The sequence below is a fragment of the Chlorocebus sabaeus genome, chromosome 10 (assembly GCF_047675955.1).
Source record: "Chlorocebus sabaeus isolate Y175 chromosome 10, mChlSab1.0.hap1, whole genome shotgun sequence".
In the NCBI taxonomy this organism is placed as follows: Eukaryota; Metazoa; Chordata; class Mammalia; order Primates; family Cercopithecidae; genus Chlorocebus; species Chlorocebus sabaeus.
In genome coordinates this window covers 126,593,869-126,619,603 of record NC_132913.1, presented here as the reverse complement: position 1 = coordinate 126,619,603, position 25,735 = coordinate 126,593,869, and the positions used below count along the sequence as shown (strand labels likewise).

At 54.3% G+C, this 25,735-nt stretch overlaps 1 protein-coding gene across 15 annotated transcripts in view; it reads left to right on the top strand.

The window, feature by feature from the left end:
• Positions 1 to 25,735, top strand: part of HDAC4 (histone deacetylase 4) — a 352,930-nt gene that overhangs the window by 309,292 nt on the left and 17,903 nt on the right. For all 15 annotated transcript variants that reach the window (XM_073020204.1, XM_007966865.3, XM_007966864.3 and 12 more), the window contains 7 exons: positions 1,156 to 1,263; positions 3,978 to 4,033; positions 7,802 to 7,889; positions 10,077 to 10,196; positions 11,092 to 11,189; positions 23,243 to 23,361; positions 25,018 to 25,151. In XM_073020204.1, coding sequence (XP_072876305.1) covers positions 1,156 to 1,263; positions 3,978 to 4,033; positions 7,802 to 7,889; positions 10,077 to 10,196; positions 11,092 to 11,189; positions 23,243 to 23,361; positions 25,018 to 25,151 — 723 coding nt within the window. The remainder of the gene's footprint in view (positions 1 to 1,155; positions 1,264 to 3,977; positions 4,034 to 7,801; positions 7,890 to 10,076; positions 10,197 to 11,091; positions 11,190 to 23,242; positions 23,362 to 25,017; positions 25,152 to 25,735) is intronic.

Here is a 25,735-nt window from a genome sequence, read left to right as displayed (position 1 = left end):
TGAAGTGAGCCAGGGCTGTAAGAAATTTCTAGTGTGCCTAAATAAATAAATGAGCCAACACACAATTGGGGATTGTTGACATGTTTGTGTGAAACACGTTTTCTGTCTGAAGTGGGAAAGGCCAGTGGGCTGACTTGCTGGTGCCTGGGCAGAGCCGTGTGCCATCAGCAGGACAGGGTGCCTGGGCAGAGCCGTGTGCCATCAGCAGGGTGCCTGGGCAGAGCCGTGTGCCATCAGCAGGGCAGGGTGCCTGGGCAGAGCCGTGTGCCATCAGCAGGGCAGAGCAGGGCAGCCCTCCTCACTCGCCCACACTCCCAGACCCACTTAACTACACTGGTCAACATGTGGAGCTTCCAGTTAAACTCGGCACAGGAGAAGGTCACAGTTGGAAGAGACTGGTCCTGATTCCCCTGACATTTCATTTTGCTGCTAATTGTTAGACAGGTTGACTATCCCTTATCCAAAATGCTTGGGGCCAGAAGTATTTCAGAGTTTGATGTTTTTCAGATTTTGGAATATTTGCATTATACTTACCAGTTCAGTATCCCTAATCCAAAAATCTGAAATCAAAAATGCTCCAGAGTGCATTTTCTTTGAGCATCACATAGGCACTCAAAAATTATTTTTTCATTTTTGGAGACAGAGCCTCACTGTGTTACCCAGACTGGAGTGCAGTGGTGCATTCATGGTGCCTTGACCTCCTGAGCTCCAGTGATCTTCCCGCCTCAGCCTACAAAATGCTTTTGTAGCATTTCAGAGTTCAGATTCTCAGATTAGAGATACTCAACCTGAATAACTCTCTTAACTACAGTTCCAGTTTTAAAAAAAAAAAAAAAAAAAGGAACTAGATCACCTTGGCATCATTACTTTTAGATCCAAGTATATTGGAGCAATTGAGGGAACAGAGGATGCCTCCGAACAGGTCAGGACACATGCATCTTATTTCTGGTAAATTCTCTTGTAGTTTCCTGTTTAAATTTTTTGGCATGTCTTAAAAAGATTGAAGCCTGAACGTGGGCTGAGGCTGCCCCGGCTCTGGTAGGCCCTGGGGTTTTAGAAGCGGAGCCCAGAGAGCCTGAGCTGCTCTGTCCAGCCAGGGCTGGTGATGACGGTGACCGGGGAGGGTGACCTCACTGTGGGGTGTTGTTTCCACAGGTGGACAGCGACACCATATGGAACGAGGTGCACTCAGCGGGGGCGGCCCGCCTGGCTGTGGGCTGCGTGGTGGAGCTGGTCTTCAAGGTGGCCACGGGGGAGCTGAAGGTCAGTCGGGGCCTGGGCAGCGGTGGCCCTCCAGGAGGCCTGCCACAGATTCCCGGTATGGGGAAGGGCTGCCCTCCGCATCTCCCTCTCATCAGGCCAGGAGGCAGCTGCAATGGGGAGGCGTGGACCCCACTCTGTCAGCATAGCCTCGCTGTGGAATCAGAGAGACATAGCCCACACTCGTGACAGGGTGTGTGCATAGTGCAGAGGTTCTCAATGATTTGGGTCGTAAGAACCCTTTATACTCTTAAAAATTTATACTCTTAAAAAACTATATATATGACTGGGTGCGGTGGCTCACGCCTGTAATCCCAGCACTTTGGGAGGCCGAGGCGGGTGGATCACGAGGTCAGGAGATCAAGACCATCCTGGCTAACACGGTGAAACCCCATCTCTACTAAAAATACAAAAAATTCGCCGTGCATGGTGGCGGGCACCTGTAGTCCCAATTACTCCCAAAGCTGAGGCAGGAGAACGGGGTGAACCCGGGAGGCGGAGCTTGCAGTGAGTGGAGATCACGCCACTGCACTCCAGCCTGGGCGACAGAGCGAGACTCCATCTCAAAAAAAATAAAATAAATAAACAGAAGCTCCAAAGAGCTTCTGTTTACATGAGTTATATCCGCAATATTGACTGCATTAGAGATTACAACTGAGAAATTTTCAAAATGTTTATTAATTTAAAAATAGCGACCAGGCACGGCAGCTCATGCCTGTAATCCCAACACTTTGGGAGGCCAAGGCGGGGGGATCACCTGAGGTCAGGAGTTCAAGAGCAGCCTGGCCAACATGGCGAAACTCCGTCTCTACTGAAAATACAAAAATTAGCTGGGCATGGTGGCGGGTGCCTGTAATCTCAGCTACTTGGGAGGCTGAGGCCAGCGAATCGCTTGAACCTGGGAGGTGGAGGTTGCAGTGAGCCAAGTCGCGCCATTGCACTCCAGCCTGGGTGACAGCGCGAAACTCTGTCTCAAAAAATTTAAAAAAAAAAAAAATTAAAAAGTAATAAAAAAATAAAAATAGCACTAACGTCTGGCCCTGTGGACAGCAACCGGGTTCTCACACCTGCCTGGCATCATTCTTGGGCCATGTCGAAGTACATGAAGGAATCCTGGCCCCACACAGATACGTAATTGGAAATGGGAGAAGGATTTTAATAGACTTTTCAGAGGTATTCTAATTATGGGTATTCTTTGACAGTATACCAAAAATTCAACAAGTGGTAGTGTCTTGAAAATTAGCTGCAGCGTGGATCTGAACTCAAATCATGGCCGCCTCCTCCTCCGTCTTGTTTAACCGAACCATTAGCCCTTCTTGGAGGTCAGATCAATCCCTCGTTCATGGGTGATTGGTAGCACCGTGCATTGGTCATTTGGAAATTTAACTTCACGGAGTTACACGGATCTTCCGTATTCTGACTCCTGCAGTATCAAAAAAGTCATTAAATTTTGAAACCATGAATATCACTCCCATCTCACCAGAAGTCTTGTGAGTAGTGGGAGAGCCAGCAGGCTTACAGAGGCAGAGCCATGCGTTCCAAACTTGTCATTTTCACTTGAAAGCTCAAATTTTCTCACACTTCCTTCCCATCTCTCTACTCGGGGTGTTAAAAGGACATGTTTGAGGGCGGAGATCTAATAAAATGTCTGAATACTGCTTCATCGAGCACATTGTTAAGGGAAGCTGCTCACACACACACACACGCCCTCGTGCTGTTCCCTGCCCGCCGTCTACCCTCCGGTGCTTCAGCACCACCTGCACAGGTGTCAGGGCAGTGAAAAGAGCACACAGAGCCTCGGGACTATGCCGACTACAGACCCTCAGCAGGGGTTGGGACCGCAGGGGTCTGCAGCCTGCACATGGAAGCACTGAGTGCAGAAACACAGGGAGGCCAGGGCCTCTTGAGAGCATTTTTGCCTGCCCCTCACTGGCTGCCCTCGCGCCGTCCTGGGCCTGGTCCCTGCGGCATCCGGCTCACCCCACCCACGGCCTGGTCACTCATGGTTGGCCGGCACTTTTGAGGCTCCATTACAGACCTTGACCACACAATGTCCTGTTGCTGCTGAGACCAAGAGAGGACTGTAATCCATTTTTATGGCGGCAGCTACAGAGGGGTTTGCAGATGGATTTTGGACGCAGAAGTGACGGGGCAGAGGACAGCTTTTCTGCCCTGCCTGAGAGGAGCTGCTTTGTGGGCTGCCCACTTGCCGGCCGTCCTGGGAGCTGAACCGCAGTAAGGACAGAGGCAGTCACGTGAAGGCCAAGCTGGGGCACAAAGCCTCTGCCCTGCGGCCAAGTCCCTGCGTGGGGCCCCTTCTGCTTCGTCTTCCTCCAGTGGCCACCTGGCTGGTCCTGGTCCCGAGCCAATGAGGAGCGAGCACCCCCGTTCCACCTCACCCCGACCCCTGCGCCGAGGGCACCACCCCTCACCGACAGAGCTGAGAGTGGGGCAGGGCACCCACCCGTTATCCCAGTGACTGCATTTCGGGGGAACAATTAGTAGCCCCCAGACCCCTGTAGGAAAAGGGCCCAGGCTTCTCGGAAAGGCTCATAACTGGCCCTGCATCCTCTCCCCATCATTGTGGCCAGGGTGCAGCGAGAAACTATCCTCCCATGTAGCCCAACTCTGCTAAAAGTTGAGTGTGCCACCATTTTCCCATGGCTACAAAGCGTGTCTTTTGTCGCTCTCTCCCGGCTGTCTGGTGTCACGTGCAGAATGGCTTTGCTGTGGTCCGCCCCCCTGGACACCACGCGGAGGAGAGCACACCCATGTGAGTACACGCCGCAGCTGCGCACTGCAGGGGAATCCGGGTCTCCCTTCCCTCCCTTAGGGCTGGGTGGGTGCCTGAGTGACCTCGGGGAGCTGGGCTGCTGTTTGCTGACCACCCAAGATATGCCGCATGCCGGCTTCAGCTCCTGGGTGTCGAGTGCAGATGCCGAGGTCTGCGAGCGTCACTGCTCGGTCGTGACGGAGACAGATCAGAGGAAAGGATGGGAAAGGGTGTGTGGAGATTAGTCCAGAGAAGCCTCTGGTTGTTGAGTAGTTGTCAACACTTGGGAGAGGAAATACCACTCCCCTTCAAGTGAGTCACTGCAGCCCTTGGTTGTCTAGAGGACTCAGGTCATTTTGCGCATGGCCTTTAACTGCCTGCTGACCGCCTGGTACTGATGCAGCAAGTCGCAGAGCCACGTCCATGCAGGCAGCTATCCAGGTGCTGTTTCGGGTCTTTCAGAGACCGCTGACAGTCCCACACAGCTGAGGATCTGGGCAGAGTGGCAACCCATCCCTGTGTGTGCAGAGCCAGTGGCAGGGCAGACCGGCAGCTGTGTGTGGAGTGCCTTGCGGCGTGGATGGTAAATGAGTGAGCTGTCCCATCAAAGAGCATGCTATCTCGTGGGACGGTAGCCACTCTAGTGAGGAGGGTTGGTGCTAGAAAGAGCAGCTCCCATGCTCTGGAGATGGAGAAGGGGTGCCTGATCTTGCCAGCTTTGGTGAGGAGACGGTGGCGTGGGGCTCTGCCTTGGAGAATTTGAGCAGCAGTTTGTCAGATGGGCAACCAAGAACAAGTGCAGATACAAGTTCATTATCAGGGCGTGGCCAGGAAGCAGTCAGAGCGAGACGGAACCGCAGGGGCCCAGGAAAGGGCCTCCCTGCCACCCTGGGAAGTCGGGCGTCAGCGGAGGGGCCAGCAGTGCCCTGTTTCACATCAGGTGAGATAGTCAGATCCGGATGTTAGAGCAGAATCTCCTTCATGCACAGAGAGGGGATTGTAACTGCCAGGGAGAGATGCCCGTTGGAACCTTTGTGGCTTTACCTGAAAACCACGTGGTTGCTCCACATCCCAGAACATGCCACTTGGGCACCAGGCTTCCTGTTCGTTTCACTTCTCTGAAGTTTCTTTTCTAATTTGAACCTGAGTTGTTGGATATTCCGAATAATAAACCTCAGAGTAGACAAACGAGTTGTCTTTGGTTGCAGCTCTTCGCTGTGCTCCCTGTGAGCCGCTGCGGGAGCTCAGCGTCTAGGATGTTCCGGGGTGTGTGCGCTTCCCATGCCAGCCTAGATTCCGAAAACAAAACAACTAGTGTGTCCCCGTCTCGGAGGCCATTCAGACAAAGGGAAATGGGGATTGAGAAGGTTTTCATTGTTATTTGAATCACTTCCATAGCTTGTTTTCTCGGTCTCTTGAGTAAGAGTCTCTAAAATTAAGGGTAATTTGCGTATTGGAATACAGAAAGGTCAGCAGTAAGCAACTGAGATGAACAGCTGCCGTGTCCGTGTGCCGTGGCGGCAGCTCCTGAGAGGAAGGGTTCCAGGCGAAGATGAGGGACATGCTGGTCACATGCGAAATAGGCTTCCCTACCAGAGGAGCATGGGGGACCTCCAAGCAGGAGAGTGTGTGTGTGTGTGTGTGTGTGTGTGTGTGTGTGTCTGTATGGAACTGTGGATATGTGTGATATGTATATGTTTATGTGTATATGTATGTATGTGCTTGTATGTATCTGTGGTTTCTGTATGTGTGTGAGTGTTTCTGTGTGGGGTGTTCATGTGTATCTGCATGTGCGTCTGGGGTGTGTGTCTGTGTGGGGTGTGTGTTTTTGTGGGGTATGTGTTTTTGTGGGGTGTGTGTGGTGTATGGGCGTATCTGTGGGGCATGTATGTGTGTAGGGCGTGTTGCATGATATGTGTGTGTCTCTGTGGGGTGTGTGTGTGTGGGGTGTGTATCTGTGTGGGGTGTGTGTTTTTGTGGAGTGTGTATCTGTGTGGGGTGTGTGTCTGTGGTGTATGGGCGTATCTGTGGGGCATGTATGTGTGTGTCTCTGTGGGGTGTGTGTGTGTGGGGTGTGTATCTGTGTGGGGTGTGTGTCTGTGGTGTATGGGCGTATCTGTGGGGCATGTATGTGTGTGTCTCTGTGGGGTGTGTGTCTGTGTGGGGTGTGTGTCTGTGTGGGGTGTGTGTTTTTGTGGAGTGTGTATCTGTGTGGGGTGTGTGTCTGTGGTGTATGGGCGTATCTGTGGGGCATGTATGTGTGTGTCTCTGTGGGGTGTGTGTCTGTGTGGGGTGTGTATCTGTGTGGGGTGTGTGTTTTTGTGGAGTGTGTATCTGTGTGGGGTGTGTGTCTGTGGTGTATGGGCGTATCTGTGGGGCATGTATGTGTGTGTCTCTGTGGGGTGTGTGTCTGTGTGGGGTGTGTATCTGTGTGGGGTGTGTGTTTTTGTGGAGTGTGTATCTGTGTGGGGTGTGTGTCTGTGGTGTATGGGCGTATCTGTGGGGCATGTATGTGTGTGTCTCTGTGGGGTGTGTGTCTATGTGGGGTGTGTATCTGTGTGGGGTGTGTATCTGTATGGGGTGTGTGTTTTTGTGGAGTGTGTATCTTTGTGGGGTGTGTGTGGTGTATGGGCGTATCTGTGGGGCATGTATGTGTGTGTCTCTGTGGGGTGTGTATCTGTGTGGGGTGTGTGTTTTTGTGGAGTGTGTATCTGTGTGGGGTGTGTGTGGTGTATGGGTGTATCTGTGGAGCATGTATGTGTGTGTCTCTGTGGGGTGTGTGTCTGTGTGGGGTGTGTATCTGTGTGGGGTGTGTGTCTGTGGTGTATGGGCGTATCTGTGGGGCATGTATGTGTGTGTCTCTGTGGGGTGTGTGTCTGTGTGGGGTGTGTATCTGTGTGGGGTGTGTGTTTTTGTGGAGTGTGTATCTGTGTGGGGTGTGTGTCTGTGGTGTATGGGCGTATCTGTGGGGCATGTATGTGTGTGTCTCTGTGGGGTGTGTGTCTGTGTGGGGTGTGTGTTTTTGTGGAGTGTGTATCTGTGTGGGGTGTGTGTCTGTGGTGTATGGGCGTATCTGTGGGGCATGTATGTGTGTGTCTCTGTGGGGTGTGTCTGTGTGGGGTGTGTATCTGTGTGGGGTGTGTGTGTGTGTGGGGTGTGTGTCTGTGTGGGGTGTGTATCTGTGTGGAGTGTGTATCTGTGTGGGGTGTGTGTGGTGTATGGGCGTATCTGTGGGGCATGTATGTGTGTGTCTCTGTGGGGTGTGTCTGTGTGGGGTGTGTATCTGTGTGGGGTGCGTGTGTGTGTGGGGTGTGTGTCTGTGTGGGGTGTGTGTTTTTGTGGGGTGTGTGTTTTTGTGGGGTGTGTGTCTGTGTGGGGTGTGTGTGGTGTATGGGTGTATCTGTGGAGCATGTATGTGTGTAGGGCGTGTTGCATGATATGTGTGTGTCTCTCTCTGTGGGGTGTGTGTCTGTGTGGGGTGTGTGCATGTCCATGTCGGTTAACCTACCCTATGGCATCAGCTAAGATTCCCCAGTGGCTTGTTTGGGAGCCGTGTGTGTGTGTGTGTGTGTGTGTGTGATGTGTATGTGTCTCTCTGTTAGCTGATTCTCCGGCATCACTGAAGGTTCCCTGCGGCATATTCAGGAGCTGTGCACTCACAGAGACCTCTTAGGTCTGCGTGGACCCCGAGTGGCTCTCCGGCGGGTTGTGGAAAAACTGGCCACCGCCCACCTGTGCTTTGTCTCCAGCGTTGGTTCTCTCCCGCAGGGGCTTTTGCTACTTCAACTCCGTGGCCGTGGCAGCCAAGCTTCTGCAGCAGAGGTTGAGCGTGAGCAAGATCCTCATCGTGGACTGGGTAAGCAGAGCCGCCTCAAGCACGGCTCAGGTTGCTGCTGTGTCCTCCCCGAGCAGACAGCAGCATGTGGAGAGAGGAGGTGGGCTCTTGGATTTGGGAAGCTTAGGTTTCTGGAAACGGTCTCAAAGATGCGGAGAATTAAAGCCCCAAACCTGCTACAAGTCATTCTATAGCTTCCATCAGCCGACCCTGGCGAATGGGGTCCTGGCGTGTCCAGAAATGTGCCTGTGGGTGAGGGCAGCAGCCAGGGCCACCCTTGGCGAGATCTTCTTGGAAGGCAGGTATTGGGGAGGAGGCTGTGTCCACATCGACTATGTGTGTGGCCTGGGAGCCTGGGAGGGCCCTGACCTGGCCGAAGGCGGCACTCTCCTCTCAGTCACCGCAGTGAAACCCGTGCCTTCCTGCTGCTGTGTGGGCATCTGGTCCTGCTGGAATGGGGCTGCCACTGCCCCAAAAGAGTCATCTCTTTTTAAATAATGCTATGTGGTCTGAATCTACATTCCACGAATAGGTATACTCATTCTTATACCAGAAATTAATGTTCAACGTGTTCATCTTACTACTCTTTTTAAAGCCAGATATATACATGTTTAGTGTTCTCTTTGGTATTTATGATTTGTTTCATAATTTTAAGGGGAAAAGCAGACCCTGTCAGGTCAGGTTATGATTTGAATTGGAAAAGTCCTTCTGAGTTTGGGTAAAGAAACAATGTGGCGCAGCCTGGACGGCCAGACAGCCCCCAGGCGGCCGTGCGCTTTCGGAGAGGCAGGTCAGGGGATGCGGCAGAGCAGCGGGTCCTCCACACCCAAGGACCTGCGAGCCGGGAGCCCTCCCTCAGCTCCTCCTGAGGGAGCAGGTAGGAGTGCCCAAGAAGAGGGCAATGTGAGGCTGCTGATGGCTAAAGACCGGGGACCCATCCCCAACACAGAGTGAAGCACTAGGGCACGCAGACAGGCTGTATAGACCCCGTGTGGCGTGCTCCCTGCACGCTGAGCTGTGATGTTGCAGAGTGAAGCACTAAGGCACGCAGACAGGCTGTGTAGACCCCGTGTGGCGTGCTCCCTGCACGCGGAGCTGTGATGTTGCAGAGTGAAGCGCTAGGGCACACAGACAGGCTGTGTAGACCCCATGTGGCGTGCTCCCTGCACGCGGAGCTGTGATGTTGCAGAGTGAAGCGCTAGGGCACACAGACAGGCTGTGTAGACCCCATGTGGCGTGATCCCTGCACGCGGAGCTGTGATGTTGTCCATGTACACACCACGCGGACAGGGGCATCTCAGTGGGAAGCTGCGCGTCGGGAAAGCCTCCATGTGCATTTTCATGGTGATTACCTGCTCTGTGGGACCGAAGGCACCTGTTCCATCGCTCCTCACCTGTGGCTGCCCTTCCACCTTTACTGTGATGAGCACAGATAACGGAGCAGCAAGTTCTCACCCTGGGGACATCAGGGCTGCCTGCTCTCTTCTCAGGCACACAGCTGCTCTCAGCAGGGCCACCCCCTCGCCCGCCCATCCTGGTGACCACCTGCCGTGTGGCCCAGGGCAGAACAGCCATGGTCAGTAAAGCCCCAGGCTGCCTCTCGTGTTGCCCTCTGGTGCATTTGACCTGTGGGTTTTGTGATTAAGAAACGGTGCTTGCCATTTGGGCACAGGGGCCTGGACCCCGTACTCTGTGTGCCTGTCACTCACAGACACCTGGGACTTGTCTCCTGCCAAACCCCCTGCCTGGCATGGGATTGGCACCTCCCGTGTGCCTGCAAGCGGGCAGGGCACAGCCAGTGACCTCCTTCCCGACAGAGGCTGAGGAAATTGCTCACTTGTCAGAGACACAGCAGGTGCAGGAAATTGATCAGATGGCTTCGTTTGGGAAATGGTGGCCTCCAGGCCCGGCTGAACTCCAGCCCCTCCGCTGCTGGAGTCAGGATTATGCCAAGGCTCTCAGGGCGAGGGAAACAGTGCTGCGGATGCGAACACTGGGCCTTAGAACCCCCGCAACCCTGCACCGCATAGCCCTGACCCACACGGCCCCAGACCCGCGTCCGCTGGGTGCGGCCCGGCTGGAGGGTAATGTCATTCCTGAGCAGGAGCCGTTGTTCACTAAGCGCAACTGGGGTGGGAGATGGCCCTGAGGGGAGGCCGCCCTCCAGGACCCATCTCAGCCCTGAGTTGGCTGTTCCTGCTCTTGCAGGACGTGCACCATGGAAACGGGACCCAGCAGGCTTTCTACAGCGACCCCAGCGTCCTGTACGTGTCCCTCCACCGCTACGACGATGGCAACTTCTTCCCGGGTAGCGGGGCTCCTGACGAGGTAGGTGGGGTGTGTAAGGGGGGCTGCGGGGAGCCGCTGTGTGGGCACGGGGCAGACGGTCCACAGCTGCCCGGCAGCAGCGAGTGAGGCCTTCACGCTCGCGTAAGCCCAGACGGTAACTTCAGCCAGACGTCAGCGTGCGTCGCGCCGCGTGTGCACAGGTGGCCTGTGTTTTGTCTAAAGTACAAATGAGAGGCTGGATATTGTTTCTGGTTCCCATCCAGGCAGACCGAGGTGTTTGTGAAGGAGGAGGTGAGCGGTGCCCATTTTCCTCCAGGCAGGGCCTGGCCCACTGTCTTCCACAGGACACCCTCCGGCAAGGGGCTCTGTCCACTGTCCTTTGCCCAGCGCAGGGCTGCGTGGCGGCCCCAGGAATGGCAGGCCCAGCGGCTCCTTGACAACGCCCCAGGTCCCCCTTCAGAGCCTGCCCACTCTGAACAGAGGCCCCAACAGCAGGGCTTTCATCCAGGCAAGACGCTCCGTCTGCCTCTGGATCTTTTTTTTTTAGAGGAAATAGAAAATGACAGGCTCATCAGAGACACTTTCTGCCCAGAGAGACCCAGGTCTGGTTCCCCGATGTCACATACGGCACACGACACAGGGCGGCGGGTCCACAGAAATGTCAGTACGGGGCCTTGGTGTGCCGAGGGCAGGGTCGGCGAGAGCCCTCAGCAGCCAGGAAAAGGGCCCCCTTGTTGATGTCAGTGCACCAGTGTGAGTGGGGGACTCCTTCGCGCACGTTTTAATGAATATGCACCAGGAGATCGGGACGCATGGGCTCTCCCCAGAGGCCCACCAAGGCTGAGCCCATCCCGGTGCCACCTGTGTCAGGCGTTCCTGTCAGACAGGTCCTGCTCAGGGTCTGTGATGTGTGTTTCTCTCCTTGTGGCAACAGGTGGGCACAGGGCCCGGCGTGGGTTTCAACGTCAACATGGCTTTCACTGGCGGCCTGGACCCTCCCATGGGAGATGCTGAGTACTTGGCGGCCTTCAGGTGAGTCTCCTGGCTTCACGTGACACCTGAAATAGCAGCTTTTCCTCTGTGCACACACTCCAGGAAGCACTTGTTGGAGATGAGCGTGTCTGAAACTGGTCTGTGGCTGAACGGGGCTGCAGGGGCCGTTGGAGCTGTCTCAGTTCATTCTTCAGTGCCAAGCGTGGAATCTTGGAGACTGTCTTCTTACCATCGGCTCTTAGTGCTCCCTTCTGTGCATGAAATAAAACCAGGAGCCCACTCTAGGTCCCGATGGTGAGAGAGTGATGGAGACAGTGGCAGGGATTTTTGTGCAGAGTGGAGTATGTTCATGAGAAACGAAGGCGAAGATCTTCAGGGTCTCATGATCTCCTCATTCTTCTTCCGCAAACCTCTTGTGATGCGATGTCCAATGGAAATAAGTATTTCTTCTTTATTCCTAAAAATCAAGAGGCAGTTGTCGCCCTTCCTCCCACTTCCTTCGTGGGACTCTGAGCCTTCAGAATTTAGCCTCAGGGAGCTGTTTAAAGGCGCAGTGTTTGCTTTTGTCATCAAGTGGTTGCTTCTCCTTTGATCTAGGCCAGATTGGAGTCATTCCTGTGACCCAGAACGGGCTGCGGAGCAGCACAGGTTTTCTTGTCCTCGTTTTAAAATGGCGGCTTTGCCTGCTGCGGTGCAGTGACGGGCTCCGGGGGAGCGGCCCCTGGCCTGCATCACTTCCCAGAGCCACGTGGGGAGAAGGGTTTTATTAGTGTGGCTGAACCTGACAGATCGTGTCTCTGTTAGAAAACACTGTCCATATGGCATCAAAGCCCCACACAGTCTTCAGCGTTTTTCTGTTTCTCTAACTCCATGGTTTTGTCCTGATTTACGTACATATAAACCACATGTGTGCAGATGTGTCTTTGTGACGTGTGTGCGTGTGTGTCTGTCTGGATGTGAGTGCATGTCTGCATATGTGCGTGTCCACCTGCGTGTGTGTGTGTGGGTGGGTGTTCATCTGTGTGCATGTTTCCCCATGCTTGTGCGGGCATCTGTAGCCATGCACATGTCTTCAGGTGTGTGTCCATGCCTATGTACTTACACACGTCTGTGTGGGTGTGGATGCATGTCTGTGTGCATGCAGGTATGCATGTGTGTGTGCACATCTCTGAGTACACACCCGTGTGCTTGTGTGTCTTTGCCTGCGTGTATCTGTGTGTGTATATCTCTGTGTGCACATCTAGGTATGAGTATACACCTGTGTGTCTGTGTGTCTTCACATGCATGTCTTTTTGTGTGTATATCTGTGTGTGCACGTCTGTGTATGAGTATACACATGTGTGCTTGTGTGTCTTTGCATGCCCATGTCTGTGTGTGCACCTGTGTGTGCACGTCTCTGGCAGGTGAGGCCCTACACAAGGATACATCTGTAAACGTTTTGTGTGGACTCTGCCACATTTCTGCGGATGGTGAATAAGTCACGAGGCCTCTCTCAGTGTCTGCTATTCTTCTCTAACTGGGGTCCATTGCTCCCCTTAGAAAGGTTGTTGAGATCTGGTGACATAAAGGCCTGGCCCAGGACATGTGGGCCCCCTCCCCAGGCCCTCAGTGGCTCCTAGAAGGAACAGACCCTGTCTGACAGCACCCAGGCTGCTCGGCTGCTCCAGCGTTGAGCCCGGGCTGTGCAGGAGGGAGTTCGTGAGCGCCTCAGCAGACCTGCTCTGATCTGTACCTGAACCACTTTTTCCCGATCTCATCGGTTGGATTTTGATGTCTCTTCTTACTCTTGATCAAGATTTAATGTAATGTTGACAGTTGTCCTGCCTAATTTAAAAGAGAAGGACTTCCCCCAATGTGTGCCACATCTGAAAATGAGCTCATATGAAATCGGACCCCTGGCGTGGGCGTGTCGCCGTCTGCTCATGGAATGCGCTCCCGCTGCCCCTCACTTGGTGGTCGCCCCAGAGAACTGGGCTCCCTCGGAGGCTTCTCTGAAAGTAAAGTCTCTGGCCACCATGAGAGGTGTAGATGCTGCCTGGTCGACTTCCTGCCTGAGTGAACACTGGTGCCGCCCGGGGAACCCAGGGCCCACTGTGGCCAAATTTCCATGCAGAGAGAGAAGGCAGGGTTTCCTGGTTTGCGGAGAGAAAGGAGGTGGTGCCCTCTTTCCGGTCAGTGGTCCCAGGCCAGGTTTTGATGGACCATCCTCACCACATGGGCATTTCTCAGTGGTGCCTTCGGCTCTTGGATCCTGGGGTGAAACCCTTACCCCATGGCATCCCTGCTGGTGGGCAAGCCCAGGCCCAAAGCAGTGATGGGCATTTGCCCTCAGGGTCACTCCCCCTCCCCAGGCCCCGGCCGGCCTGGCCAGCCTTTAGGATGAACGTGCCTTTCTGAGTTGGTCTTGACGTGTGCTTTAATCTCCTGCCAAGTGTGTACATGATAATACCTTATCAAGTGAACTTTTTAAAGCTTAAATAGCGTCTTTGAAAAGGAAAATTGTTTCAGGGTTTTTTTTTTTATTGATTTTAATGTAAAATAGCACTTTGAAGTTTACAATTTATGGTTCCCTGGGCATCCGATGATGGGGAAGAAGGGTCAGAAATTGGTTTTCCCCTTTCTTCTGCTCCTCTCCCCCGCCAGGGCCCCCGGGGACAATGCATGCCTTCCAGGCAGCACCTTGTTATTCAGACCCGTTGCCTGCCACGTTGCGTTTTCAGGGGATCAAGCCTAAGACAAAGAAAAGATAAGAAAATTGCCCCTAATGAAATCCAGAAGCAGCCGGCACTTTCTCCTCAGGCCCAGAGACTCACAGGAGAAAACGGAATCTTAATTCAAACCAGTCCCAGTGCCAGACACGGCTTTGAAGTTGCTGAGTAAAGTCGGAGCCGCCGGGGGAGGGGCGTGTAGGGAGAGGATGACGATGGTGACAGAGCTCCGTATCCCCTCCCTCACCTGTGTGTGGGGACATGGGGGGGGCGTGTAGGGAGAGGATGATGATGGTGATGGAGCTCCGTATCCCCTCCCTCACCTACGTGCGGGGACACGGGGAGGGCGTGTAGGGAGAGGATGACGATGGTGACGGAGCTCCGTATCCCCTCCCTCACCTGTGTGCGGGGACACGGGAGACTCTTCTGTCAGGGATGAGCGCCACATCCAGATGTTCGTGCTTCGTAGCTTAGATTCCACTGTGATATTACGACATTTATCAGAGATGTCTCTGAAACTGGATCTTCTCAAGCAGTTCCTGTAACATCCTAACAAACTGGCAGTAGTCTTGAAATTGAGCAACTGGGCAAAGCCGTTTCACTTTCTCCAACTTTTCAAGTGAGACGGGAAGGCCGAGGCTCTCAGCGCTTGTTCCTTCCATAAGCTGTGTTGCTGTGTTGCTGCCTTTTGTAGACAGGTGTGTTTTAGGAGTCACAGCACCTAATGACTGCTGTTTTCACCATTGCCGAGTGGCACCCACTGCACTCACCACGCTGGTCCCTGGGTTCCTTGCCTAAGGAAGTCAAGGCTGTGAAGAGGTTTCATACAGACCGTGCCACGTTCTTTTCTAAAAGCAATTTTGTATCTTAAATGCATCCAAGTATTTTCCTATGTAGAAATTTATCTGAGAAGCACAAAGAAGCAAAAGCATACAAGCTACAGCCTCGGAGCTGAGAGAGCTCGTCCTGACCCAGCCTTCGCTGTGCCTGCGGGGCCGGCCCTGTGAGATCGAACAGTGAGTCAGCACAGTGCCTGCCCTGGAGAGTAGCAGGGGACCGGGAGGACAAGCTCTAGGCAGGCCTGGTAAGACCTCAGGGGACCTGCCCACCTGGGGGGCCAAGGAAGCTTCTGGAGGAGGCAAGCCCCTGGCTGAGTCCTGGAGGAATGAGCCTGGCACGGGACGTTATGGGAGAAGGGCCTTCCTGAGGGAACAGAGCCCGATGGCGCAAACCCACCCATCCACAGAACCAGGCCTCGGTCCTGATGGCGGGGGCTCTGTCAGGGCCTCTGACTGGAATGAAGCATCACGGCCAGCTCTGCATGTTGGACAGGCCCATCTTGTGGCAGCTTAAGTGACAGACTTGGACCTGACAAACAGCAGTCCAGGGTAGGAGCTGGGGACCAGTGGACAAGCCCAGAAAACAGCAACAGAGATCATGACAGGGCCACAGGCTGGAGACGTAGGGCCATCTCAAAGACATTGAAGTGAGATGGGATCGAGGGGAGTAAGAGCTAATTTTGGCGGAGAGGGCACGTGGCAAGGTCTCAAGGTGCTGGCTTGGAGGAGGCTGACAGGTGCTGGGCAGAGACCCAGTGGGAGAAGGTTCGGGTGGGGGTGGATGAGGGTTGAGTGGGGTCGCTTTTGCTTCAGTCGATTTTCAGGAAGAGGTGAGAAAGTGGCTGGGAGCATCTCCCCCTGGAGGCCCCTTCGTAGAGAGCCAGCGAGGGCCAGTTTGTATGGACGATGCGCCAGGGCGTTTACTGGGGGCAGAAAGGCAGCCAGAGACTCCAGCATGGTGTGCCAGCCCTGAGCCCGTTTCCCACAGAGTCCCCAGAGGCTTTTGCCGGCTGTGGGTGGCCGCAGGGCTGCAGCCTGTTGGCCCCATAAGCTCGGTTTGCTCTGAGGCTTGTGTTGACGGAGGGCGTGGTGAGTGTTGTTTAGGGTCCTAGTGGGGGAATGAACTGGAAGGTCATTTCTTTCCAGATGTTGAAACCCAGCTGTAAAGTGAAATGTTGCATTTAGATGCCGTTGTGGCTTTTGAGGATGGTATGTACAGGCCATAATTTGATGGTATGCAGTGGTTTAGAGCTAGACATGCCCCGTGACATAGCCCCTTGCACAGAGCGCAGCTGGGAGGCTGCTCGAGCGATGGCCCTGCAAGGAAGCAGAATGGCCAGCACCCCGCCTGCTGTCCCAGCCCAGCTCTGTTCCCCAGGAAGCTGAGGAGAGTGGCCAGCACCCCGCCTGCTGTCCCGGCCCAGCTCTGTTCCTCAGGAAGCTGAGGAGAGTGGCCGGCACCCCACCTGCTGTCCTGGCCCAGCTCTGTTCCTCGGGAAGCTGAGGAGAGTGGCCGGCACCCCGCCTGCCTTCCCAGCCCAGCTGTGTTCCTTGGGAAGCTAAGGAGAATGGCCAGCACCCCACCTGCTGTCCCAATCCACCTCTGTTCCCCTGGGAAGCCAAGGGGAGTGGCCAACACCCGCCTGCTGTCCCAACCCAGCTGTGTCCCCCTGGGAAGCTGAGGAGAGTAGCCGCACCCGCCTGCTGTCCCAACCCAGCTCTGTCCCACTGGGAAGCCGAGGAGAGTGGCCGCACCTGCCTACTACTGCTATGCCAGCCCAACTCTGTTTCCCGGGAAGCCAAGGGGAGTGGCCAGCACCTGCCTGCTGTCATGACCCAGCTCTGTCCCCTTGGGAAGCTGAGGAGAGTGGCCGGCACCCGCCTGCTACTGCTGTCCCGACCCAGCTGTGTTCCCCGGGAAGCCAAGGGGAGACGTCGTCTTCAGCCTGCAGGTGCAGGTTGGCTGCTGACTGAGCAAAGGGTGCAGTGCTGTGTCGGTAACGAAGGCGCCAGAGAAGCCACACTGAGGCCGTGGGAAGGCGATGCGTAGCACCCCATGGCTTCACACGGGACCTCCCTAAATGCAGAGGCCACCACACAGAGAAGCCGCCCTCTCCCCTTAGCACCACGCTCCCCTCTGTACGTGCCTCATGGGCATAGGCATCCTCTGGGTGCCACAGTCATGGCTTCCCTGGGCTTGCCGGCCCCAGGGGTGCACCTTACGGGCATTTGCCAACCTTCTCTAAAGATCCCCTCTTTCCACCCATTTCTCTTGCCTCTTGAGCCCGCGGTCAGTGGGCCTGCCGCCTCGGGAAACTTCAAGCCCGCCCCTGTCTGCCCTCAGGTGGCCCCTGAGGCCAGGAGTGACCTCATGGAAATGGAAATACTCTCCGTAAAGTGATGGCCTGAGAGGCCAACGGCAGATACCTCAGTGTTATTGTTTTAGAGACTGAGTTCTTTTTTTTTTTTTTTTTTTTTTGAGACAGAGTCTCGCTCTGTCACCCAGGCTGGAGTGCAGTGGTGTGATCTCAGCTCACTGCAAGCTCCGCCTCCCGGGTTCACACCATTCTCCTGCCTCAGCCTCCCGAGTAGCTGGGACTACAGGCGCCCGCCACCACCCCCGGCTAATTTTTTGTATTTTTAGTAGAGACGGGGTGTCACCGTGTTAGCCAGGATAGTCTCGATCTCCTGACCTCGTGATCCACCCGCCTCAGCCTCCCAAAGTGCTGGGATTACAGGCGTGAGCCACCGCACCCAACCAAGACTGAGTTGTTTATTAAAAGTTTAATTCTGGGAATAAAATGTGAGTCCAGTTTCCCATTTTTTGCAGCATCTATTAAACAGGGACATTCCTTCAGCTTCCTCCTGTAGGAGGGTCACGGAGGGTGCAGCACAGCCCCAAAGACACAGGGAGTGCCGTGCTCAGCTTCCTTTTTACAGGCAAAGAAGTCACGTCCCATGGAGAAGGGACGTTTCTTAGTCTTTCCACAAACAGGTGCTGAAGCTGCACTCCTGCACCTCACATTCTGACCTTCTTATGTCTAGCGAGAGCTTGGGATCACAGCCTAGAGGGTGCTAAGCCCAGGAAAACGAAAATAGCGTGGGCGTGTGCATCCGACTGTGCCCCATGCAGCCTCACGCGTGGCCGACGTGCCAGTGCCCGTGAGCCTGGGTTCATCTTTCATATTTTGTTTTGATTGGCTCTGAGGCGACGCCACACACCAAGCCTAGACACCAGAGACTCTCTTGGTCTGAACTTCATTTAACGGCGATTTTCACAGGACTTCTTTTTGGAGGGGGATTAGAAGTAAACTGGCTCCGCAGCAGTTAAAAGCGGGGAAGTAAAGCCCTCCACGTGCGCTGGCTGCAGAGCAGCAGCCAGAGTGCTTCGCGAAGGACGTGGCACCTGCACAGAACGTCTGTGGTTTTCATTGAAAAACGTCTTGGCTTTAAAATCCACACCAAAAGCATGGCTGGAAATGTGTTTTTCTGTCCAAAGAAAAAGGTTTTATGACAAGAGCTTTATTAAAATAATTAGAAGCCAGTCTCCTTGGGATGATGTGGACAGTTGAAAGCAGAGGGTGGCCCCCCTGAGTTCTGCTGCCTGTTGGTCAGGTTGGTCAGAGCCGTGGAGGAAGCCTTGGAATGTCGGTCAGAAAGGACTGTGGGGCCAGTGCCTTCCAGCGTCCAGGGCAGGGCCCTGGGTCTGGCAAGAGTCACAGGACTCCTGGATTCCAAGGCATTCTCTCCATCCCACCACTGACTAGACTGATTTCTCCCCTCCCAGCCCTGCGGCGGGAGTGCCAGACACCCGCTCCACGCCCACTCTGAGGCCAGCGCCGTGTTTCCTGTGTCGTACACCATGTTTGCGAAATTGCCGTGCTTTGTGGTGAGGTCTGGGTAGGTGAGAAGAAACCTCTCAGTCTGGGAATGGAATCGCGCATGCAAGAATGTTACGGCAGTTGTATGGACAGGACCAGAGCAGAGGTTTGGGCAACTCCAGCTGGTGGGCCTAGTCCTGCCGCCTGTGCTCTTGGTACGATGTTATCAGGACACAGCGACGCTCGCACGCTGATGCACTGTCTGTTGTGTCTTGGACACCACAAGGGCTGCGTCACGTGGTCCCGGCGGAGACCGTATGGCCCACCGACTGAGGTCAGGTGCCTCCTGTCTGACCCATGGCAGGAAGCTTGCTGCCCCCAGTCTAGATTCACACATTGTTTCTTCGGCCCCTAACGATGGCCCTTGGGGCACAGTTCCTATGTCCTCGGAAAGCACTTTCTACAGCTGCTGCAGAGGCAGTTCTAGGGGAAATTGTGTGGACTGGGTCTCTTCAGAAGAAAGAACAGAAGTAGACTGCTCAGAAGCCACCCAGGGTCTCCTGTGACTCCCATCTGAGTTCCAGGAGTGAGTTTCTTGGTGGGCAAGGTGCCTAGGTGTGGATTTGATGCGTGTTTGAGGGCAGAGTTTGTCAGCACTGACTTGAGCAGGCTGAAGCCACACAGTCCCATGCATCACTCTTCTCCCATCTGAGCTCGGTCGTGGGACGCGGGGCACCAGGGTGAGGCACCTCGTGCACCCGACATTGAGATGGGTCCTCCTGCTGCCTTAGTGTCCCTGACGGTACTCATGACCCCTGGCCCTCTAGAGAGTAACCCGTGGGATCTTCACCTGGTGTTTAAGCCCTTGGGGGTTGTGTCACCTCCACCATCAGAAATCAGAGGAACTTTTCAACAACATTCTGCTCTGCGGTCATCCCTGAAAAGGGGTCACATTGAATTTTCAGCATTTTTGTTTCTTCCGGTCAAAGTTGATACTTTCACTGACATTAGTGGGGGATTTCATTTTGTAATAAAAGCTGAATGAAAAAGTTTTAGGGCCAGCCCTGCTGCCCTCTGCCGTGAGGTTTCAGGAAGGTCCTTGGTGGTGGGAAGGGACCCTGGGCCCGGTGAGTGCATTTTTGGCTGCCCCCAGGGAGGGGCCTCTGAAAATCCATACAAAGGGAGGCGCCCATCGGGTGAGGCACTTGGCCCACAGACCTGTGCGGGGGAGGCCGTAGGGACACAGAAGTGTGCTTCGGTGCAGGACAGGCTGGGCTGAGCAGCTCCAGAAAGCAGGCGTTGGTGAACCCCTAAAAACATGGACCTTCTCCCACAAGGGCATGGTGAGGGGTCCCCCAGAGCTCACGGCACACATGGGAATCGTGCAAACTAGGCTTCGTGGTGAAAATACCAGGAGACTTGTAAAAATTCATAGAAAATGCGTATTTTGAAAAAAACTGTGCATAGGTTTCAAAATGTTTTTGCACCAAAATAAATTCGCACTAACTTGTTATATCTGGACAGGATCTAGTTTGAGGCACTAAGGATAAAACATCAGTTTGAAAAGAGCCCTTCTCATGAAAAGAGCAACTTGAAATCTGCTAAAATTGAAGCCAGAACAAACAGCAGGTTTACAGTGAAGCTTGGGTGGAAGAATGGTGAAATTATTGATACTTTATGAGAAGTTTATGGGGACAATGCCCCAAAGAAATCAGCGGTTTACAAATGGACGACTCATTTTAAGAAGGAATGCAACGGTGTGGAAGACGAAGCCCACAGCTGCAGACCATCCACATCAATTAGTGGGGAAAAAATTCATCCTGTTCGTGCTGTAATTGTAGAGGACCCACAGTTAACAGCAGGAGCAACAGTTGACACCATGGGTGTCTCAACCGGCTCAGCTTACACAGCTCCGCCTGGAAAATTGAAGTTGAGCAGCATTTCCACTCAGTGCGTGCCAAAACCATCGCATCCAGATCAGCTGCCGACAGGAGCAGAGCTTTCGGTGGAAATGTTCAACAAGTGGACTCAGAGTCCTGAGAGTCACAACAGGAGATGGAGCACGGCTTTCCTAGGACCATCCTGAAGACAAGGCACAACCACAGTACTGGCTACCGAGAGCCAAGAGGTGGCCTAGTCACAGTAGAAGCAGGCTGGTCAAGCAGGAGTAAAGGTCACTACAGCAGGTTTGGGGAATGCCCAGGGCATTGTGCCTGTTCTGGAGGACCAAAGAATGAGAACGTCTGCTTATTGTGAGAGTGTTTTGAGAAAGTTCCTCAGCACTTTCGCAGAAAATCGCTGGGAGAGCTTCCTCTGACAGGCCTTTTTTTTTTTTTTTTTTTTTTTTTCCTGAGGTGGAGTTTCGCTCTTATCACCCAGGCTGGAGTATAATGGCGTGATCTCAACTCACTGCAACCTCTGCCTCCTGGGTTCAAGCGATTCTCTCACCTCAGCCTCCTGAGTAGCTGGGATTATAGGCACACACCAGCACACCCGGCTAATTTTTGTATTTTTAGTAGAGATAGGGTTTCACCATGTTAGCCAAACTGGTCTCAAACTCCTGACCTCGGGTGATCCACCCATCTCAGCCTCCCAAAGTGCTGGGATTACTGGCGTGAGCCACCATGCCCAGCACCCCGCCCTCCCCTGCCACCAAGAGTCCTTCTCCGAAACAGTGCTTCTGCTCACTCCTCATTAAACTAAGAAACCTTTGCAAGAGCTTTGAAGAAAAACTGTTAGGCATCCATCTTCCAGTCCTGAATTGGCTCCTTCTGGCTTCTTCTTGTTTCCTAATCTTAGAAAAATCTGTAAAGGGCACTTATTTTTCTTCATTTAATGTAAACAAACAAACAAAAAGACTGCATTGACTTGGTTAAATTCCCAGATTCCCAGGACCCTCAGTCCTTTCGGGAGGAACTAAATGGCTGCTGTCACCATTACAAAAGTGTCTTGGACTTGATGGAGCTTAAGTTGAGAAATAAAGTTTATATTTTTTGTCTTTTAATTCAATTTTTCCACAAACTTTTTGAAGTCCCCTTTTTAAAGGCTCCACTTCTGTTCCACTGTCCTCACCTGCACAGGCCCCTTGCACCTGGACCATTGCAGGAAGACACCAGACCACCTTTCTCATGGGGTCCTTGCTGTCCCCCAGGAAAGGGAGGCCATATTTCTGCTCCCCTCGCCCACAGAGAGAGTGCAGGAGACTCTGAAAGTCAGCGGTGATTATTAACTCAGAATCGAAGGTGGCAGCCCAAATGAGATGTGAAACTGCTGAACTTCCCCAGTCACTGATAGCACACACATGCATTCATAGCACACACATGAATCCATAGCACACTCATGCACTCATAGCACACACATGTATTCATAGCACACGCATTGATTCATGGCCCACGCATGCATTCATAGCACACACATGAATCCATAGCACACACATGCACTCATGGCACATGCATGGATTCATAGCACACGCATGGATTCATGGCACACGCATGCATTCATAGCACACGCATGCATTTATGGCACATGCATGGATTCATAGCACAAAAATGCACTCATAGCACACACATGCATTCATAGCACACACATGGATCCATAGCACACTCATGCACTCATAGCACACACGTATTCATAGCACACGCATTGATTCATGGCACACGCATGCATTCATAGCACACACATGCACTCATGGCACATGCATGGATTCATAGCACACGCATGGATTCATAGCACAAAAATGCACTCAGCACACGCATGCATTCATGCCACACGCATGCATTCATGGCACACGTATGCACTCATAGCACACACATGCATTCATAGCACACACATGGATTCATAGCACACACATGGATTCATAGCAAATGCTGATAAGATCAGTAGACTATGGATTGATAAGTTCTTTTGTGTTAAGGAGTGCTTTTTCCCCTTTCCAAATAGAATATTTTCCTTATTTCCCTAATATAACTTAAAGAATTTCTCAGTGGTTCTGTCTTTTCCAGTGAGTTCTTTTACATTTGTCATCAGTTTTCCCTTTAAAGATTCTTAAGCGTCTTAATTGCGTTGTAATTCCCCTTACAGCTGTGTGTGTTGGTGTTCTAGGGTGACTAAGGAACACGTGGGCTCCCCCAGCAGGGCTGGCAAGGGCTCTCGGCCCTTTCGGCCACACACAGTCCCAGCACTGGGGGCAGTGGGTGACTGCACATGTCTTCAGTGGGAGCTGTGGAAAGTGCATTGTAGCAGCAAGGGCAGCCTGATGGGGCAAGTGGAGCTAATCCAGTCTCAGAAGAGAGGATGGGCAGGGAGGACCTGGCCTGGGAGGACGGGGCAGGGAGGACGAGGCAAGGCCAGGGAGGGGTGTTGGCGGGACAGGGAGCTGGCTTCACTCCCCCAGGTTAATGCAGCTTTTGCCATGGGGGTTACAGAAATATGCAGAAAACAGCATATTAAGAAACAGCAATACTCTCACTAAGCAAGTATAGTGGGGCTTGTTGGCTTGCATTGTGAAGATGTGTGTGAAATGAGCCTGGATCACACGCAGGTTGATTCCCTTCTAATTAAGCGTGGGTCGCCAGATTCCAGCCTGCTGTGTGGAGCCCTCAGGCCGCCAATGGCCGAGGGGGTGCGGGGCAGGCATGATCAGTGCCAGAGGGAACCTTGGGGTTTCGTGACTGTCCCGTCCTTCTCTCAGCTGACCCAGTAACGCCTTCTCCTGCCCTTTGCAGAACGGTGGTCATGCCGATCGCCAGCGAGTTTGCCCCGGACGTGGTGTTGGTGTCATCGGGCTTCGACGCTGTGGAGGGCCACCCCACACCTCTCGGGGGCTACAACCTCTCCGCCAGATGTAAGTGGTTCTGCACATGACCGAGGAGCCGGCTCTGCTCATGTCCATGATCCACGGTGTTCCATGTGTCAGGTCTCCTTTTCAATAACAAGATAAGGAAAGGCACCTTTTTACTAATGACCAAGGTCCTGACCATACTGGGAACCAGTCCATTTGGTAGGCCCCAAAGAACTCAGAGTGGGCAGCGGGAGCTCAGACCCAGGCACCTCAGGCATTCTTTGCCCAGGAGGGGCCTAGGGCACACAAGGCTCCCTCTCTGGGATGCGGGTGCCCAGGAACCTGCAGGCCACCTCCAGGGGCAGGTCCTGGTCCCACCGAGAGCTGAGATGTGCCCTGTGCTGCTTCTCTGGCAGGCAGCGCTCCTTGGAAACGCAAAGGGAAGTTGCTGGGAGCACAGCCAAGTTCAGAGTTGGATGAGGAAGCCCAGGATGTGGGGGTCCTCTCGGGATCAGCGTTAGGGGGTGTGCTGTCAGGGTGGGAGGAGGGACTGCCCAGCAGTGCTCCCACTGTGCCTCAGTAACTCACAAGGAGATGAAAACCTCTTGGCATCAGCGCTCGGCACATACAAAGGCCTGGCCGCCTCCCCCACCCCGGAGTCCCCGAGGAACCTGGAGAACCTCTTGAGGCCCAGGGTTCCTGGGGCCTTGGTCCTAGCCCTGGTGACGCCCTCAAGGCCCCGGCGTCCATCGTGTGCGGCCTTCCCCACTCCTGTTGGCACAGGCAGCCAAGGAGGGGCCCATCTCTCAGGTCCTTGCATGGGGAGGGTGTGGCTCACCCAGGAGACCTGAGGCGGCCCTTGGTGGCCAGGCTTCTGTGGGGCCTTGCACAATCCACGTGTCCCCAGGCTGTGTGGCCTAGTGGCCAGCAAAGTGACCAGACGGAGGGCAAAGAGCTTCCACTGTGCCCAACGCCCCACAGCACCCGGCCCGGAGCGCCGCGGCCACCACATCCTCAGCTTCCTCCTCAGTCCGCACAGCTGCCTCGAAGCCCCTGTCACTGTTCCTATCAGACGGGATGAACCGAGGCTTTGGGAAGTTACAGCCTCGCCAGCCCATGATCGGGGCCACTAATCAGCGGCGCGTGGTTCCCGGCTCTCTAATCAGCACCAGCCTGGCCTGGCTGAGGGTGGTGATTACCCTCATCCAGCAGGCATTCCCTCCCGGGGTGAGTGATGTGGGTGCAGTGGCGGGACTGTGGCTCCTGATCAAAGCCAGACGCTCAGACCTGGACGTGGGAGAACCCTCCAGGAGGACATGCAGCCTGTGCACATGTGTACACATACATGTTCAGAACATATCAGATAACCAGAGCCCGCTGGGCTGTGGCCACAAGAGCATGGCCATAGCCCCTCTGAGGGGGCCAAAGGGCAGGTGGCCTGCGGCCTCTGGGTGGGGCTGGCTGCCCTCATCCCCTAGGGCAGATGATTTGCTGATTAAAAATCAAAGCATTGAAGCCATAATTCCTATTCTCAAACAGATCAAAGAGGAAATCCAAAGCCGAAACTCCTCAGCAAATTTATTAAACCAAACCCGGCCCGGCCATGTGTCTCGCCACCCCAGCCCCCAGTCTTCTTACAATGCCGTGAGATGCGTTTCTGGGCTGCACTGGTCGCGGCCCTCCCCTGTTCACACCGCAGTCTCCCGTTTCCCGTTGCAGGCTTTGGGTACCTGACGAAGCAGCTGATGGGCCTGGCTGGTGGCCGGATTGTCCTGGCCCTTGAAGGAGGCCACGACCTGACCGCCATTTGCGACGCCTCCGAAGCATGCGTTTCTGCCTTGCTGGGAAATGAGGTACGAAGACCCCAGAGACCCCATGGTACACTCCACACTGACAGGCTTGGGGTGTGGCCTGGCTGCCCGAGAGCCCCAGAGTGTGAAAGCCAGTGGGTCTCTGACCACATGGATGCCACTGCTCTGCCTTGCACCTGCCCCCAACCCCCGCGTAGCTCTACCTGTGGCAGAACTGTGATGATGGCTGGAAGAGGTGGGTGGGGCAGGACTGGAAGGGGCCCTTTCGTCGTGAGAAGATGGCTCAGGGTCCTCTGCGGTGCAGCTGCACCCTTCCAGTTCAGGGTCCCTCTGTCTATTACATGGAGCACATTGTGACCAGAGGTTTTCTGGTTCTCTCTTCATGTCCTCTGTGGACAGTCAGCTTCTCTAGGGAATCCTCATGTGGGTTTCGGTCAGTGGCCCCGAGGCGGGCTGGGGCTCTTCTGCCCAGCAGGCCTATCTGCTGCTCTGAGCCCCCAGGAACATGGCTCCCTGCTGTGTCCCTACCAACACCGGCGGAGGGAGTCAGAGACGCTGTGGTCTGTACAGCCGGGCCTCCGAGGCCTGGGCAGAGGAAAAGAACGTTCCAAGGGCTCGGGGTGAGA